Genomic DNA, 19393 nt, shown 5'->3' with positions numbered 1-19393 from the left:
ACCTCTGGCCCCTGGTAGGGCTTGGGGTTTGGTTGGAGGCTCTGCTCCCGTGTGCCATGTCAGGGCACGACTGAGCCTCGGGGCAGAGCCGCCTGCCACTGGGCTGCAGGCGCTTTCTTGTTCTGAGCTGATACGTTTAGGGTGAATTCCATTCGTCTAAAGGGTCTAAAGTTCATCTGTCTAGGCGAACCTAAAGGAGTTTTTCCTGGCCCTGTTTCAGTGCGGGAATAGGCAGCTGAGCAGTGGCTTGTCTTCCCAAAGCGATTGTGAGTCATGATGCAGCTTCTGGAGGCACAGTGTTGTGCATGGTGGGCAGGTTCCCAGCCCTCCCCGAGAGTATCTGTGCTAGGCAGCACTGCCCTAAGGGGCCGCAAGCCTTTCCCCTTCGCCCTCCCAGGAATGCCACAGGAACTGGGACTTCCCCCAGCTCCTCACTTGCCCTGTATTTGGAATTCCTCCCTCAGGGTGCACCAACCTTGTTTTGACCTCAGGGACTTCTCAAATGCTGTTCTCTGCCTGGAACATTCTTCCCTTAAGAATCTGCATGACGGCATCCTTCTCAATGGAAGGTCAGCTTCAGTGTGACCTCAGGGATACTTTCCCTGATCGCCCAGATACAGTGCGGCTGCCTGCCCCCATTGCAGTCCTCGGGCCTGGGTTTATTGCTTGCCGACCTGTTCATCTTCTGTCCCCCCCAACACAGACGCCAGCATGTAAGTTCTGTGAAAGCGTGGATCTTGTCTCCCTGGTTTACCTGCTCTTAAGCCTGGAGTGGAGCAAACTTCCCAACCTGCTGCATGTGATAGTGGGCAAAAAAATCACCTGCCTCGCAGAACAAGTGGGGCCTGGAGTTAGGGTGCTGAAGGTACTTTCTCCCCCTGAAACTTGTGATTCATCTTTTGATTCCATCAGATATCAATACCATTTACCCAATTACATGACCCAAAAAACTTAGAACACATGTTGGGCTTCTCTTTGCTTTGTTCCCCCCTAAACTACTCCTTAAACAATAGTAACCAGTTTGTCCAGAGGCCACATCCTTAAGGTCCCTCCCTTCAGCGCCCTTCCTTCACAGCCTTTTGACTGCCTCGAGTCCTGCCAGGACCACCGCTAATTGTCTTCCAGCCGGCAGTTCAGTTTGTAGTCTTTCCCCTCTTCCACCTCCCAGATTTGTCACCCACACTGCAGGGAAGGCAAATTCCACACCACTGCTGCTTAGTTGAACAATCATGTCGTGACTTGCTTTGCCGCAGGATCAAGTCCAGATGCCTGGGAGACCCACATAAGACAGTCTTCCTCTGTGTGCTTCTGCAGCTCTCCAGCTGCACCTCTCGCCCCTCTGTCATTTCTAAGTCATCGCTGCACGCACCACACACCAGCCATCCCAGACTGTTCGCAGTGCAGGGAGGAAGGCACTAGGTTGCCAGGTGGCTTCGCTCCCCTCTGTCTGTGGTGTTCACATCGCCTTGTCAAGCACCTGCCCGTCTTTCAAGAGTCAGTTCAAGCGTACCTGTTCTGAAAGACCATTCCAGACCCTTGCCCTCTGCCCACCGCTTCCAGGAGCTCCTCACTCCTTTCTCTGCACTGGCTCTGAGCCTGCACTAACCCTTGTGTAATCCCCGCGCCAGAGACCGTCTCCGCCGCCTGCTCGGTGCTCCTTCGTGGTGAAGCTACTTTCTTCGTCTCCTGAGCTTCCTGGGCCAGGCATTACACTTGGCACGTGAATCAATATCTGGAAAAGAACTGAGCAGTCAGATTCGGTGTGCTTACTATCTAGTCCGGGGCTGTGTTTCAGTAAGACACTTTTGGCTGGTATTTGAAAAGTTGAAAGACCTCCTTGAAGGTTAGAGGTAGGAAGAATGGGTATTGTACACGTGCTGCTGGTAGATGCCAGTTGGATGGCCGAAGTATTTTGTCAGTGAGCTGGCGTTCACTGAACACTTACTGTGTGCAGAGCTCTGGATTTGGCCATTTGCAGGGGATGCTCGAGACAGCTTTCGGACTTTTCTGAAATGACTCTGGCTTTATCTTTTTATTGTATCGAAACGTTAGATGGTCAGCACAGGGTCTTGGCTTCCAGGCACTTTAGAACAAAGTGTCTGAATGTTTTTCATCCACTACCTCTAAAAGGATTTTGAAACACTGTCCTTTTCTCATCCAGTTTAAAAGTTAATATCAAAAATTTTTATCTTGATTTTAAATAGTTATAAAAGATGGTGCTTCTGATATTATAAACACTGATTTTTAAAAACCACTCTTTTTAATGTACACAACGGAAGCCAAATTTAATACCGAAGTGGTTTTTGTCTCTACCGTGTCATCCGTGTAAAAACCACACTGTAAACAGACTCTTCCAGAGAAGCTGGGAGTTTTACACAGTTGTTTACCTCGTGGAATCATTTCATTCCTCTTCTCCTATAAAACTTAATCCCCATACAATGTTCTTACGTTTGAAATCTTTTACTTACTACCTATCATACTCTTGTGACACACATATACACATACTATATCTATTTTTTTAAGTTCTTTTGACAATAAGTTTCTAAACTTCAAATAAAATTTCATTTGGATTGAGTTATTAATTTTGACTAACATACAGTTGACCAGAACAAGTATATTAGAATTTTGATGAATAATTATTAAGCACAGGTAAAACTTTGTTGGAAAATAATTTCTCAGTGAGGTGCCTGGGGCTTTAAAGTAGCTTGTTTATGCAGAGGTAAATATCACGTATGCTAAAACAAGATAGGCTTCATAATCAAATCAAGTGCTTCTCTTTAAATGTAATTCTTGAGACACGTTATTTTACTGCATAAATGAATATATGGGCATGAGGGCAGTATTAAAACTCCTGAGGTGTATGCCAAAAGTTACCTAGCGACTGACCACAGAAGTGATTGTCTAACAGCTTGATGAGGTCTTCTTCTAGTGCTGTTGGAAGCAAGGACATGGATGGGTATTTTCTCCTGACTCCCCCAAGGATTTCTCGGTCTTGAAAATCATTCTCTTTCTTAACATGTCTCACCCTACAGGTATTTCAAATGACCTTCGGCTTTGGGCCCTGGAGATTTTCACTGCCCAAGGCAATGCACCGTAAGCAGTCTCCTGATGAGTGAGCTGTTTACCTTTCTTTTGGAACGTGGGGAGAGGACGGCTGAAAAGGGAAAACGGGAGATGGCCAGAAAGAACCAGCTGGACATCAGGGGTTCTGAAGCAGATGCTTTTTAGACAAGGGTTAACTGGTGATCTGGAAAGAGATTCTACCAGAGTACCCTTCCTTCCAAAAACAAAAGGCCCCCAAACCCTATACCCACTTTGAAGATCAGCTGGTTTGGAGTAGTCAAACTATCAACTCTTAAGGGGAAAGGCCTCTAATAGACCAGTTTAAAGATTTCTTCTTGGTGAACAAGAGCATTCATTAAGGAAAGAACATGGTTGGAGCTTATGACTCTTTTAAAAATACTTGGTGGAAGTTAATTTGATACCAAAGTAATTGAATCACCATTTGTTTTAAGAACGTATGCTCAAACTCTCCTAGAACATTTAGGAATAGTACATAAATTTTTAATACTCATTGTTAGATTAGACACAAAAAGAATGTTGGTAAGGATCACCAGGTGCTTGACCGGCAAATCACCTACGGCAGTAGGTGACTTCTAAAAACAAGTTTTAATCCCACTGAAAAAAAAAAATTTCTGCAGTGTTTCATCAGGAATGCTAATTTCTTTCCAAGAGGAGGTTGTGAATTACATGCAAAATGGTTTGGTCCCAGGCTAGGTTTGGGACGTTGCTTTCTTTACAGAGCACTGCAGTCTGAAGGCAGAGGAGGTGAGTCTGGCTTCATGCCATTGAGTGGGAAGTCTTCACTGGGTCCTCCAGGATCCTGGATGCTCTTGACACCTTGTATGTCAGGACACTGTGCAGATGTCCCCTGTGCCCTTGCCTTCTCTCCTGAAACACTTTACAGGAGCCCCCACCACAGTACTGTGTTATACATTTGCACACCGCTTCTCTCATACTAAAGCATTTACACTCGCATTTATTCTCCTAATGACCTGTGGGAGATGGAGCAAGTGTTATCCATCCCCATGATACAAACGTGGACACTGAGTTAATAAGGAGATGTGTGGCTTGTCTCAGCAGATGCCACACGTTAGTGCAGATCTGGCACCTGATGAGGCAACTTCTTCTGCAGTATGCTGCCGGCCTCCTTTCCCCGGATGTGTTATTTTATAGAAGGCTCTAAAGATTGGAAAACGTGTCTTAAGGTGAGCACGTGAAGACTGAATAAGATACATACACTCGTGAAATGCTCAGCAGAGTGCACTGCTCTTAGCAGGCCCCCAGATTTTTTACAAAGAAAAAAAGAGTATTTGAATTTTGGGTCTGCCATGCTTTGTGTTATGGATTAAAAAAAGTTCACTCATTATTTTTTGAGCAATTCATATTTACCAGGCATCTCACCAGGCACTGGGATCTATATGCAACTATGAAGAAAACAGAATTCAAACCCAGTAATGAAGAAGACAGAATGAGCCCTTTTTGGATGTAGCACACATCCCAGAGGAGAGAAGAAAGGCAGTAAGCAAATCCGACACATGATGCCATGTGCTAAGAGCGGTCAGGAAAATGAAGCAGGGCAGAGAGCTAGAGAGTGGCTGGTGGTGGGGGTTGCACAGGGTGGCCAGGAACAGCATCCCTCAGCTTAGGGTGAGGACTTTTGGGAAGACCTGAGTATTACGCTCACTTGAGTCGGAGCTCAAAGCCTCGAGTTCATGTGGATAAGCTGACTCGGTTCATGGTATTCTAGACTTGTGCAAAAGAGACCTTAGAGAGTATCTCAGTTTTTACATCGCACGTGCATATGTACGTAGCCTTGAGAGTCTTTCCCGGAACAACACACATGCATAACATTTTAACGTGCCTTGACACCTCCAGTTCATACCCCTGCTCTATTTCAGCTTTTCTTTTTGCTGACAAGACATTAAGGTTAAGACATCAAGGTAAGAAGCATCCAGTGGCAGACTGGTTCGCAGCCAAGTCAAGGGCCTGCGAGTCCCACAGAGCTGCCCATTGCTTTTTTCTGCTAAACTCGTGAGTTGCTAGAGTGTTAAACTCTCTCAGTTTAGTCCATAAAGCATCTCCTGCTTTGTTTTGTATATACACCATTTTTATTTCCATGGCATAAAACCTCCCCAACTAGCTCGTGCAGCTAGTGTGTCTCCTCCTGTTTCCTGACCAGTAACAACATAAATAATATCCCAAGTATTCCAGATGTCCTAGAAAATTAGGACCGGGCTGGTGGCAGGGAAGGAAAAAAACAAAAAAATAAAATGGAGATCTTGGAGCGGGAAGCTTTTTCTTACAGAGCTGATAGGGACTGACAGCACCTTTGAAGGTCTCTGTACAGACATCAGAGGGGCTGGAGATGGGAAAGACCTTGTCCCAGTTTCAACAGGGACAGCGACTCCCTGGGGGGAAGTAACAGCCACCCCACGACCCCACCCAGGGATTTCCTCTTGGGCCATTTTATACAAAAACTTGGAAGACAAAGTTGTCACTTTCAGGAAGATACTCATTGTATCAGCTTATCTTCCCAGCCACGCTTCCTTAACAGATGTCTCAACTTTTAACACTGCAAAATAACAAAAAATGTTCAGTAGTAATCATCCACGCTGGGGAGTGTGTATGTGACTTCCAAAGTTGGATGCTGTATAAAGCTTTTGATTTGCATACAGGATTTTCTAATAAAACACATCTGGCTTTAAACCCTGTGAAGCTTGGCAGCTACCTCCTGCGAACATTGATGTTGTTGAATTTTTAGGCTGCTTTCTATTGCTGCTCTTGAAGACAAAGAAACCTACTTTCCCCATTAGAAGTGCCCCTTAGTGTTATGTTGATAGAAAAATTCTGGCCTTTTCTCTCTGAACCAGTGAAAGGACCCTTCTTCCATATTCCCATCCCCACCCCCCGTTTCTGGGTATTTCTAGCCTACTTTTCCATCTGTGCGCCTTGTTACTATGGTGATGGGCACCACAGAAATCGAGAACAAAGCAGATGTAATAAGCATCTCCTCCATGGTTTACAGTGCTAAAAAGGGATCTAGGTTTTTTCGGGCGTGGCTTGTTCTTTATTGGTAGTAGAACTGGGCCAGCCCAGCTGAGAGGGGGCGCCGGGGCTACGAGCTGATTCAGGGTCTGCTCTTCCGTTGCTCTGCGCTTCACCAGCCCTTTCTTGACCCGTAGTCCTGAAGGTGAATGGAGAGCGGTGGGAGCCTGTGGAGGGGTGCACGGCAGAGATCAGTGCCGCAGAGTCAGCCCACTGCAAAAGGCAAACCTACTGAGCGTAGCACGTGGGAGGGGATCTTGGCTGGTGTTGAGGTCTGCCCGTCCTGAGTCCTTGGCTGGATTGAGCGTTGTTTAACACGACCTTTCAGGAGAGGGGCTCTGCCAGCATGGACATTCCTTTCTTCAAGGTACTTAACCTGCATTAGATTTTTTCAAAAATTAAAAATCTATCTTGCTTACTGATAGCTTGCAGTATTTGCTCCCATCCATTAAATTTTTAAAAATAAGTGGTCAAACTATTGTGCACTTATTTTGTGCTTGTTTTAGAATTACAGTTAAATATTCTCTAGATATCGTGGAAATTAGGGTTTTTCATAAGATCTGGGAGAAGGTGCCCACGGGCAGTTTCTGACCTTCCACACGCGTGGTCATTCGTTCATACGTCGCATCTTCACATGTCAGGTTCTTAGACACTCACTATGAAATACCCAGAGATTAAATAAAGTATTCCAGCTAATTACATCTTCTGGACAGTTATTTTTAAATTTATTATTATGTCTTAAGTTTTGCATCACTTATATTTTATGTTTATGTTTATGTAAAGGGAAAATAAGTTAGCGCCATGTTTTAGTATATAAAGTCAAGGGACATGAATCACATTTTTGGAGCTAAGTAAGGTGAATGCTCTGTGTGTCTTGCACGGTGTGTGGCATGAGGGCCTGAAGTTCTTTTCGGCTTTAAATTCGAGTTTCTTTGGCCACATGGCTCCTTTCTTTTTTGCCTGATGAAGTAGTACTTTGCCAGTTTTATCTCCTATATTGGCTCTTGCACTGATGTGGAAATACGCCTGGAATCATGCTTTGGGGCTTTTCCATATGTAACAGTGTAGCCCTCCCCACCAAAGTCAGCTTTTCCCCTGGTACCATGCCTGGGAGGACCAGAGCACTGGAGCCTGGAGTGGGAGCTGGAGCTCCCAGTGCTGACTCGGCGCAGCCTCTGCCCAGGGCGGGCCTGCACATGCACTGTCGGCCCCCCAGGCAGCACGCAGCTTCATCAGGGGCAGCCCGGGAGCTGCAGGGAAGGTCTGGAAGCAGAAGGTGACATCGGCTTTGCTCGAGGAAGCGATGCTGGCAGCTGTGTGGAGGACGAGCTGGAGATGTGAGAGAGCACGCTGAGGGACCAAGCGGGGCAGTGAGGATGGCGCAGAGAAGTCTAGTAGGGAAAAAATGCCTGAGGAAGAGGTCAGAGGAGTAAATGTGCCTGTTTCCTCTCATCACGGGTCTCACGGTGGTTACGTTGCTGAAGTTTTGCTAGTTTTACTGTGAAGTCCTAACTCTTCAGCGGTTTTTCACAGAAGGACTGGATTGAGTTCCTCCTGATTATTTATGAGGCCCCTCGAATCCTCAAATTTCAGATTACCCGTGAATATACGTCATACCAGCGCAGCTTTAAAGCGGAGTCTTCTGCTCCAGACTGAACGCGTCTCCCTCCAGAGTCGTATGTTAAAACCTAACCCTTAAGGTTATGGTGGTAGGAGGGGGCCTTCGGGAGGTAACTGAGTCACGAGGGTGGAGCCTTCAAGAGCGGGACTAGTGCCCTTGTGAAAGGGTCTCCAGAGAGCTCCCTGGCCCCTCCAGCCGCAGCCGTGTGTGGACCAGGAAGTGAGCTCTCCCCAGGCCCCGAATCTTCCGGCTCCTCGATGCTGGGCTTCTCAGCCTCTGGGACTGTGGGCGGTGAGAGTTTCTGACTGAGCCGCCCGGGGTGTGGGAGTCTGTGGCAGCAGCCCCAGTGGACTAGGACGGTCCTGGACGTGAGTGTCTTCTGACTAGCGACGAGGGAAGGCTGCGGAGAAGGAGTGTGTATTCTGTGGGAAGAAAAATGACTCTTGCACAGGAGAGTCTGCAGAAACCAGGCAGTCCTTCCGTGCAGGGCAGCTCCTCGTCTTCTAGGACGCTTGAGAGCTGTCGGGTAGGTTTTGTGTTTGCGAGGAGCTCACTCCTTCGTGGGCGGTTGTTCTCTGACGCCTCCGGAAGGAGCGGAAGGAGTGGCCACTGCGTTGGAGGCCGTCTCAGTGTGGAGGAGACAGTAGGCCAGGCAGCGCTGCTTCTGCTTTCCCAGTTAAGCTGCGTTCTGAGAGACGAGCTTGCTCGAGTGAAGGCGCCGCCAGGCAGGGTGAGGGGCCACCCTGCCGAGCCGCTTTGCTGAGCGCTGCGCTGCGCGCACGGCGGCGCGAAGGCGCGAAGCACGTTCAGGCTGATGTTCATCTCATCTTGGGCTGAGCTGCTTTCGACTCTCCTCCAACGTCTGTTTGAAGGTTATTCGCATTCGTGCTAGCCTGGTGACGTGGTTGGTTATGCAGACATAGGTAAATCCCGTAACTGCCTCAGTTGCCTCATCTTGCAGTGGAGATAACCTCACTGAGTTGTTGGGAGCATGAATAAGGCAATTGATGTAAAGGGCTAAATAGAATATTGAACACGTGGTCACCTTGTGATGGGCATCAGCGCCCGCAGCTGAGAGTCAGAACATACGGGCCATATTCGACTACCTCAGCCTCACGTCAGCCGCTTCTCAGGGCCTCACAAAACACGGGACTTGTTGAGTCCCATTGACCTTTGACCTAGGAGGAACTGTTAGGGCAGGTGCCACCCGGTTTGTCTCTTGATGATTTATGACTTGTTTCAGTTAACTAGGCTTCAGTGGACCTTTTTCCTGGTTATCTTTAAAGTAGAGTCAAATTGCTTAATTCTGGAAAATCAGGCTTTTGTATAGTTACTGATTGCCCAGGAGCACTACAGACTAATTAGAAGAAATTATAGCTGTTCCAAGACCAGGCTGGAAAAGCCTCTAAATTTTTGTTGTAGCCTGAAATATGTTTAGTCTTTGCATTCTCTGAAATTCAAGCACAAGTTATTCAGCAAACGAATAGGTAAAAAAAATTATGGTCCTTCCCATTTTTAACACGTATTTTGAGATACGTAGGTTTTAACTTTGAAGAGTCTTTCGTTATAATTGGCCCTCATGGTAACAACACTCAGAGTCACGTAAGTCTAAGTGGTAGGAAATGCTCATTTTTATTTGTCGGAAGTCCTAGAACGCCTTTGTTTCTCTTCCTGTTGGGCGTGAAGGCGACTGAGTCAGTTAGGGATAGTTTCCTAATCTTAAAGCAATCCAGATGAGAGAAGGTTTATTCTAACAATATGATCTCATTTTTGAAAAATGATGATTTTTCAAAAAAAAAAAAGGGTTTCTGTCTAAGTGGGTGTGCGAGTGAAGAACGAGCCGTAAGGGTGCAGAGAGCTGGCCGGCGTGTGCAGCGGAGGGTGGGGAGAGGGGGAAGTGGGCAGAGGAAGGAAGCCGCTCCGCGGTTCATTCTTTTGATGCTGTGTTTTCCCTTCCGGTGAAGCATTCAGAGGTGTTACACATGGTTCAGTCTAATAAAAAAAGTCTCCCTAGACAAAAGATTTCCTTTCCTAATGAGATTTCGTTTTGGTGCTTTGTCGTCAGTGTGCTGCGAATCTTGAGATGTTCTGTGTGTTTCTGTGATGTTGAACTAGTAATCTCGTTTGGATCCACCAGGCTTAGCAGCTGTTGTTTTTACCAGCTATTGCTGAATTGTGTTAACGTTCAGAGTTGAAAAAGCCTTTTCTCTACATTGGCCTAGATTATCCTGAGTTTTATAAAAAAAAAAATTAGAAGCCTTTTCCTCACCCCTCATAATTTTCACTTACTTGCAAGAAAACTTGTAATACTAATATTCCAGTGGATCATTTAGGTAGGCTGAGTCTTTCCCTCACGGGACACTGCTTGCAGTGTCGTTTGTAGAACGGTATTTTTTTTGATGACGCCATCCATCTTCTTTTCTGTTGGAGGAAGAAGAGACCTCAGTTCCATTGTAATTTAAGTAGTGTTTAGCATAATACGATAAATATTTGCAGTTTGATAGTAATGATTGTTCTCTGGCAAAGCAGAAAGAAAAGTTGAGAAGCCAAAGACTTTGAAAATGTCCTAGGAGAGAATAAACTCAGAATGACAGCCATGCCACTGGATAACTCTGCAGTTTCATTTGAAGGAGGGAATCAGACGTTGAATTTTGCCTTTTCATGTAAGTCATGTAACAGGAATTTTTCTTAAACAGCCGACTGTCTGGTTTGCTTCTTTTGCAGTCTCTTTTTAGGGGTCCTTTGGTTTGTCTATGTTGATTGTAAGGCAGTGGTTTTTTCTTTTTTTTTTTTCTGAGACATGGAATCTCATCAGTGAATCCCCCCAAACCATGTTTTTCTACAGCAGGTTTCTCAACCTCAGCCCCACCAGCATGGGGACCCCTCCCCACTGCCACATGCCCTGGGAGGGACACGCTGGTTGAGAGCCAGTCACCTACAGCTTTTGTTCGACCCTCAACAGCAAACTGAGCCCTCCACCTGACAGGGGGCCACAGCCCCCTCTGCCCTCCAGGGCCCTGGTCTGGATAATCATTTTTAGGGTTATGGTTGGCCCATGGACGGGCTCCACACAGGGCCCTAACCTTTTAAGGAAGTGGTTTTTGAAGCTAGAATCTATCTGTGCTCTTATATTCCCCCAGGGTTAATCTTGTGGTTCTGAATCCTGTCTGACCATGATGCTGACTTTCACATTCTCGTTTTCCCGGTTGAGAGCTTTAATTTATTCTCATATAATCAGGATCCAAAGCATTAGTTTTCCTTGTTATCAAATCAGATGGCCAGTCATTTCTACATTTATAAGTAATGATGTGTATCAACAAATGCTTTATAATTACAAAGCCGTCTTTACATATATAATCGCATTTGATTCTGACGGTTCAGTGACGGGGAGAGAGGATGGCTAAAGTTAATTTTATGGGTGAACTCTAAGTCATTCAGTGTACCCAAAAAACACACAAAGAGAAGGACCAGGACAAGGACCAGCCTTTTAACTCTGTGTCTAGTGCTCTCTCTGGCCTGTCATACTACACACCACGTTCTGTGCCACGAGACGTCTGCCATGTGAGGAATTTAGTCAGTTTTCTGTGTGAAGTTGGTGTACCAAATTTTAATAAATTTTATAAGACCAAATTGTTATCCTTTAGTTCTTTCTTTACTAAGCATTGTCACTGCACTGTCTGTGCAGTGAGAACAACTTCCTGCTTTCCAGGCCAATGACGTTGTGAATGTGCAACTTAAGAGGTAAGGAGCCCCAGGACAGCGATAAGAAGGATGTCCAAGGAGACGTACGACTCGGGAGGTTCAGTGTGAACAATGTAGGACATGAGACCCAGGTGAGCCTGGCAGGATGAGATAGGATTTGGGAAGGTGCAGGGGCTGGGAGGGACATGTCTGAGCAGAGATGTGCAGAGGGCAGAATGTTTGCGGCACTGGACGAACTGTGGGTGAAGTGATGCGTCCAGGATTTGCTTGCAGTAATCCCAGGTGTGGGTGTGGTGTGTTGAGAACTGCTGCAGCTGGATGAAGGCCGCAGGGGCTTCCTTGTGCTACTATTTATACTTCTGTATAAATATAAAATAGTACGTATTACATATGTGAAGACGGGGTGTGTTTGTGGGGCAGTGGGCAGGCCGGCCTGTCTGGAATTAAGGGTTTGTCCAACGGCAGGGTGGGGAGTGATGTTCGGGAACAGATTGGGTGGCGGGAGGGGGTTCGTGAAGGTACACTCTGGAGTCTGGGTGAGTGCTGGCAGACACTGGTTCATTTACTGGACTTGAGTTTCACCTGATGGTGAGCTCAGGGTGGAGTCACAGGGCAGCCTGGTGCCCTTGCCAAGGATTCGGCAGGATGCTTATGCCCCACCACATCTGACTTGCCATGCTCAGCTCTGGAAGGCACATTTCAAGTGGGCTTTTTACAAACTGAGTCTCCGTGGTGGGACGGATCTGTCTGGCATCTCAGGAGTTTCTCCTGCAGAGCGCTCCAACGAATCGTGGCTGTCCACCTGGGAAAGGGCTTAGTTCCCTCTGCCAGGTCGCTTTCCTGCTCCTCTTCAAACTCTCTCTCACGGGCCTGAGAATGGGCAGTAAAAGTGAAATAAAAACACTGCCGATTGCCAGTAATACGGGGTACCCGTGCGTGATGGCGTCTCATTTAGCCTAGAAACAGCCTCTCACAGTCTACTGAGCTGTGCACAGCAGCACCGAACCATTTAGAAAGCCTAACACTTTGACGTAGCCGAAGCAGAGCTCCTCCTCCTTCCTGCTGAAAATGCTCCTCTGTTGCTGAGGAAGAAGGAAGGAGGAGAAGTTTGGGTGGTGGTGGTATTGAGGAATTGTTCATTACTTGCTTGGACTCACTGGTGCGCTGGGGCTGATGGGAGCTGATTGCTATGTTCTCCAGAACCTTGCAAGCCAGTTGTTAGACACAACCATTACCGAATTCAAAGTATTAAAATAAAAGTCACACTCAAAACTTTTTCTATTTTACTATAGTTTGCTGTTGTCTGTGCTCTTAAGGTTATGTATGTCTAATGTATCTGCATAGTAAAGGAGCTGCATGTGTGTGCTGCACATTCACTGACATCGTGTCAGTAGCTTGAAATTGGCCGTGGTGGAATATTTACACCATGGAAATTGGCAAAGACTACAGATCAGGGCCTTTTATGTCCTCCTCAGAGAACTGGTTGTTAAATATCCACCAGCACATAATTAGGATATTGTGGCTACATTAAAAAAAAAACAACTCCACCTTTTGGAGGTGCATACTGAAATAAGACAGATAAGATGTAATATCTAGAATTTGTTTCAAATAATCCAGTCAGGGTAGGTATTACGGTTGCTGTATCAGAGTGATGGGCACATGGGTTTCATATACTACTTTTGCGTATGTTGAAAGTTTTCCATAATTAAAAAGGTAATAACTAAGGAATGTTACGGTGTAAATAAATAAGTTGCCTTTACCCAGTAGACAGTCTAGTACCTGTCTGTCCCTCAAACTTTGATGCTATAATTGATAAAACATTACTCTCTAATTTTAGAGCCCTCATTTGTAACTGGTTTACATAGATCATTGACTTTAAATGTCTGTTTCTCATTAAATAGAATCCAGAAGTCACTATGTGCAGTTTATCATACCTGTAAGGGTAAAGGAATCCAACAGGGCCCTCCCCACTACAATGGAAAGCTCTCTCTTCACAGTGGGGTGAAAATGCGTTTATTGGGTTGCAGTCGTGTTTGCAGAACCAGTTGTACAGATAGGGAAAAATGAATCAAACTGTTGCTAGAGGACTGCTGTGGGCTGTGTGACAGCTGTGCACCCTCTAGATTTATTTTCAGTCTGACTGATTCGAGTCATTACTCAAGAAAGTGCTGTCAAGTGAATTGTCTTCTGTGCAGACGACGAGAGCCTTTCTAAACATTGCCCTGCTGATAAAATTGATGTGTTTGGCCGATGAATTAAATTCGACCCAGTCCAGCGACTTGAAGTGCAGAGTTCAGGTTGCGCACTGGCTGCATCTCACAACGAATGCGCAAGCACAGAATTTTCTCCTAACATAGCTAGACATCAAACGGAAAATCTGTAGCGTAAATTGCTTAGAATACATCTTTTTTCTAAGTTTGAAGTCCTTTTTAATTCCATTCTTACTATGCATCTGGAGAATGGTAACAGTTTCTTCTTGTCTTTGTATGATAGTTCGTGCTGACTACATCCAGTAGACCAGAGAAAATTATGTAGAGTAAGAAATGCAAGTGGTTGCTGTGATTATCCCATCAAACGGGGGTGAGGAAATTATCGGGTGTTATAAGGAGGACAAGAAAAGGCAGTAAGAACCTTGAGGGGAAAGTCTAGCAGCCTTTTTTTTTTTCACATTTTTTAGATTGAGTCGTAGTCATTTCACAGCATTGTGTCAAATCCCACTGTCTTGTGAGCTGAAGTTGTGTGAGTGCCTAGGCTGTGTGGAAGCAAAGGCTTCGGCCTTTCTCTAGGTTTACCCACAAGAAAGAGAATCAAGATGTCAAGCGATGAAGACGACAGGTGTCGGGCTCAGGTAAGCCCGGGTCAGAATAGCAAAAGGAAGTCTGGCTTGAAGCAGGTGCTGAAAACAGGAGTTGAGATCAGGAAACCAGAAGCCAGAGTGGGATGCGGAGAAAAACTGTGACTCCTCCTTTCTTCCCACTGGTAATTTCTTTGCACCAGTTACCTTCAGTGCCCTACAGGGTCCCACCAAGATGCAGATCCTGAAGGAATTTCTTTGGAGATATAAATAGAAGTCGTGGTTCAGGGTTAAGCTGGGATATGGAGACTGAGCCATGACTGCTAAGGAGAAACGCATGCTGAGTCCTCGACGCGCAGGAGTCACAGGGCTGCGATCTGTCTGCTCAGCGGTCATTTACTGACCTCCTGCTCTCTGGGCTGAAATCTGCGGACACATCGCTGAGCCCAACAGGTGAAAGCTCTGTGCTCCTGAAGCTAGTGGGCAGACACAGAAAACAGACAGAATAGTTACACAGTACATTAAGCAGAGATAAATTAGAGAAGAGCAGAACAGGAAGTGTTCTTGAGAATTGGATTCCCCAGGATACAGTTTCCAACTCTACCAGAGCTAGCAAAGGAAAGATCGGTATTTGTAAAAATACAAAACATACGACGTCTAAAATTCCTTCCTGTTTCTGTCAACTCCTCAATAAGCTAAATATAGTCACTATTTCTTCAAACAACCAATAGGTTTAGAGCACGAAATGTAGTTGAAGTCGCGGGGGGCGGGGGGAGAGCAGCCTTCTCGCAGTGCAGTGCAGTGAAAACAGGCCCTCGCGTATCGTGTGAGAGCCGTCCGTTCGTGGACAGGGCGGCAGTGAGCACCTGCAGCAGGGAGGCTGGAAGTCACCTGAGAACTTCCAGTCCTGTTTACCGGATTGGGCAGACACGCAGAAACCACTCAAGGAGGGGTGTGTGTGTGTGTGTGTGTGTGTGTGTGTGTGTGTGGATGTGTTATAACATGCAGACTTCATGTCTTAGTCAACTTGATTGCCCTGGTAAAAAGTTAAATTGTCTCATCTTTAAATAGAAATATTTACAAAGGAAAGTGCCAAGTGCATCCTTTGCAGACAAGATGGACTCAGTCTACGTTTAGTTCTTTATTTTAAGTAACTGATTTTTTCCAAATTACCAAGTGCACGTCTTTCAGTCCAACGTTGGCCAGGGCCAGCAGCAACAACGAACATCTAACAAGCTCGTTCATTCGTCCTCCTCACCCAGGGCTCCAGTTTGCATCTATAACTGCCTGCCAGACCTTCACCCAGTGACCCAGGGGTATTGCAGTCACAGTATTTTGAAAACCAGACTCCTCACCCTTCTCCACTGACCAGTTTTCGCCATCGACTCTGTGACCAAAACCAGGGTGGTCACTTGTTCTTGAGTCCTGGCTCTCCTTAGCACCTGGTCTGCCACCAGTCCTGGTCAGTCCCTGAGGGAGCCTGGAGTCCGTGCCCATAAGCTGTTCAGCAGAACACCTGCTTGAAAGTGCTTAGGAGTGGTGGTACTCAACAGCGCCGTAACGTACTTGCTTCTCTCCCCCTTCTCCTCACAGTTGCGTCTTGGCGCAAGCCTTCTTGTCTCCGGCCTCCTGCCCACATCATACGCTTCTCCCTTCTGATGAACCCTCTGTGCTGCTGCCAAAGCAGCAAATGCTAAATTCCTAAATTTGAAATTTGACACTAGCCAGAACATTTCACTCCCTTGCATAAAAACCTTCATGAATTCCACAGCATGGTACCCAAGTCTCATCATGACCTGAACCTAAATGGCCTTTTCACCTCACCTTCTTCAGCTTTCCCCCTGGATTCACCCCCAAGAGCAATGCTCGGTCAAAACTTAGCTATGCCAAACTCCTAATAAAGGTGTAAAACCTTAATTATGTTTGTAAATTACCCTTGATTCAAAGGAAAAGAGCAAAATTCACCAGATTGCTCATTGGCTTTCCAGTGAATATTGAAATATTAACTCACACTTTAAGATAAAGCCTTCGCCCATGTCTACTTCTATTTCCTTTCCTCATCTCTCCCGTCAGCCAGTACAGCCAGATTTTTCCCTGTTAGCACTACTTAAAGTCACACTGGCCATCTCCACGGACACCCCCTGTTTGGGTCCTCACTCCTCAGTTATTGATTTACTGCCGTGGGATCCTGCCTGGCTCCCTTGCCTTCATTCTGTCTCCCTCCCCTCCCTTCTCCTGCCCCAGGGTAGCCCCCGTGCCATACCAGCTTAATTTTCCCAGAACATTGCTCACGTTCTATTTCAGAATTTATAATGGTTCCCTTTTGTGAGTCAAGTGAAGCCGTAGTCTTCATTCTGGAATCTTAGGTCCAAACTGTCCTCACCACGTCACTGCTTCACGTTGTGACGTCATTGCTCTCTGGCTGTGAAGACTCTCTCCTCAGTGGGACCTGCTGCCTCGCTGCTCTTCCTCACGCGAGACCCCGCTGCTTTTGCCGCCCCAGCGAGACGCCTTCCTCCTGGTTGGCCCCTGCTTACCCCCAGGGGCTCAGGTGCACACCGCCTGGGCTGCTTTCTCCACTCCCTGAGCTGTGAGAGGCGGCCTCAGACGGCGAGAACAGCACGATTTTGGTGTCAGTTATGGAGTCAAGCTCTCGTTCACCAGACACGTGTGACTTAGTTTATTTTTTTCTTTCTGAGCTGGTGTCCATATTGCAAAGTCAAGTGCATGATTTAAATGACTTGTGGGAAAAGATGCTCCATAAACTTTAAAGCATTATGCAAATGTATCTCACTGTTTCAATTATACTGTTTAATCCTTGGTTATATATATTCCTGTTCCCTATTCATTTTGTGTGTATCTCCCATCTCCCTAACTTTGAGTGTTTTAAGGATAGATTTAAGGTGAAATGCCAGAGTAAAATGAAATAATGAATTCTCATTCACTGATTATCATTCCTTCTTGTCCAGTTTAGCCCACATCCACAGTAAATGTGCAATAAATTCCACCCTGTTCCCAGACTCCAAAGAATGCAAAATATCAGGTGCTGTCGTGACATTGTGGTACTTGCTACAGAAAGTGAGAGTAACAGGAAGAAAACGAGGTGCCCGAGACCAGGGGTCTGACCAGGAGACGACTGCCTCCGCACAGCTTCTTTACGGTCCACGAGGGAGCCTGTTAGACCCTCAGCAGTCTCTTCGGGCTCTTGACAAAACGGCAGTAGGGCCGTCTGATTTTCTTGGGCATGACACAGCTCTTCCAAATGTCTGCTGCGTTCACTGCCCACGTCAGTGTGCCGGCTGTCACGCACACACACACGGTATGGACACACACACATGCCAGTGGGTTTGCACGTCGCTGCTTATCTTCGCAGGTTTTTTGTCTTTAAATTTCATTCTCGTGTGCAGCGGCCACGTGTCTGCATAGTCTGCAGAGCAGCGCTGGTGTTCGCACTTGCACTGTGTTTGTGCGGTGTCTGATGGGAGGTATCTGACCACTTGATGAAGTCGTAGGTAGTTCATTGCTAAGAAATGTCCATAAAAATACTGCAGTATCTTTCATATTAAACTCACTCAAATCTTGCTTAAGAATAAAGAAAAAGAATCAGTAAATGAGAACTCGTTCTATTTTTGTGCAGGTATCTTCTAGCTGTCTCTTCCACAGGCAACCCGCTAGGAATCGGGGTGGAAGTGGAGAGCAGGGACTTATGGCTGTGCTTAGAAGGGCCATATGAACTGTAACAAGTCTTTTTTTAATTGAAGTGTAGTCAGTTTACAGTGCTGTGTCGATTTCTGGTGTACAGCATTCTGTCTCAGTCACATGTATGTATATGTTCGTTTTCACATCCTTTCTCGTTACAGGTTACGTAAGATATTGAACGTAACTGTGACAAGTCTTGTCTGACACCACTGTCCTTGGACAGTCAGGGTGATCGGTAGGTACTTAATAACTTAGTACGTCTGGGTCACTGAGTCTTCATACTCAGTTCAAAAACAAACTACAAACAGTAAAATACAGTTCCTGTTTTTAAAGAGTTTGTATTTTAAAGCAAAATCCAGGGAATGACAGTAGCCCCAAAACAATCAGGAGAAATGAGATTTGCTTGTTACCTCAGAGGCAAAAGGTCATTTCTCCAAAGCAGGTCGTTAAAGAGTGTGCTGGTTTGTGGCAGCGCTGTCTCAGTAGCATGAAAATGATAGCTTATCCCCGTTCCCCACTCACCAGGCCGGCGGGTGAGCACTCGCACCTCAGAGGAGCCAGCCTGGCTACAGGAAAAGACGTTTGCATAGACGATGGAGGGAAGTTGCCAAACAGCAAAATGAAGACTTCTGCTTTTGAAATTCCTCTTGTCGCTGCTTTAATTAAATTGCTGTTTCCAAGGGGGTGAAGTTTTAAGTGAAATCTCCACAGTGCTTCAGCTAATGCCAAACGGATTCTTTCATGTTACTTGGTTTTCACAACGTGACCAAATTTGGTTTCACTTCCTGGTTTGTTCACATAAGCCGGTTGCTGGGAAATATTTAAGTAGAGTTTGTGAGAGAAGACTGTTTTTTAACAGATGCATTTTGGTTTGATTTAGATTTAATTCATGTGATAATTTTTATAGAAATAAGGTTTCTATTGTCTAAACTGATAGATCAGTTGCTTAAAGAAAACAAAAAAAAAGACCCCACTTTTTTGGCACTGAATTTAATTAAGTTACCTTGTGGTGCAGTCTACAGAACTGTTTGATTAGGCACCAGTTGTGAAACAAATGAAATGTTGGCCCATAATTAGAATAATTGTAACTTGATTTTAAGCAGAGGTTTGATTGCATGGTGAGTGACATCACGCCTAATGGTTTTTCCAGAAGGAAGGCCCATCGTGCTGTCAGGCTGTTTGTTGGCTGGCTTACGGTGGTGCATCCAGCACGGCCACTCGCGTATCTGGCGCCATTGTGTGTGTGTGTTAAGTGACTGCTCTTGTGTGTTGTGGCATTGCATGAAATATTTGACTACTGTTTCTGAAAGTAATATTTTTACTCCAGAGCATCAAATTTCACCAAAGTATTCAAGTAGCATGTAGTGTAGAAAAACTGATCAAATCCATTCCTCTTTTGAAAATATCAATTAAGACTTTTGGGAAAAGTCTGCTGCCTCAAAATCTAACTGTTTTGTCCGTTGCATCAT

At 45.8% G+C, this 19393-nt stretch overlaps 1 protein-coding gene and 1 long non-coding RNA gene across 3 annotated transcripts in view; both read left to right on the top strand.

Annotated features, from left to right (window-relative positions):
- LOC102544274 (leucine rich repeat containing 8 VRAC subunit B) overlaps window positions 1–19393 on the top strand; it is a 47763-nt gene that overhangs the window by 6863 nt on the left and 21507 nt on the right. Inside the window, exons 2-3 of one of the 2 annotated variants that reach the window (XM_072968285.1) lie at window positions 10259–10392; window positions 11439–11562. In XM_072968285.1, coding sequence (XP_072824386.1) covers window positions 11455–11562 — 108 coding nt within the window. In that variant the 5' untranslated portion in view covers window positions 10259–10392; window positions 11439–11454. Of the gene's footprint in view, window positions 1–10258; window positions 10393–11414; window positions 11563–19393 lie in introns of both variants that reach the window. The other variant, XM_072968286.1, reaches the window with a different exon arrangement.
- LOC140698551 (uncharacterized) lies at window positions 538–3394 on the top strand. The gene is made up of 2 exons (XR_012076371.1): window positions 538–713; window positions 3033–3394. It is a non-coding gene; the product is annotated as an uncharacterized lncRNA (long non-coding RNA).

This window comes from Vicugna pacos, chromosome 9, assembly GCF_048564905.1.
Source record: "Vicugna pacos chromosome 9, VicPac4, whole genome shotgun sequence".
NCBI classification, from domain to species: domain Eukaryota; kingdom Metazoa; phylum Chordata; class Mammalia; order Artiodactyla; family Camelidae; genus Vicugna; species Vicugna pacos.
Note: the sequence above shows the minus strand (reverse complement) of the source record. Positions and strands in the feature narration are given on the sequence as shown.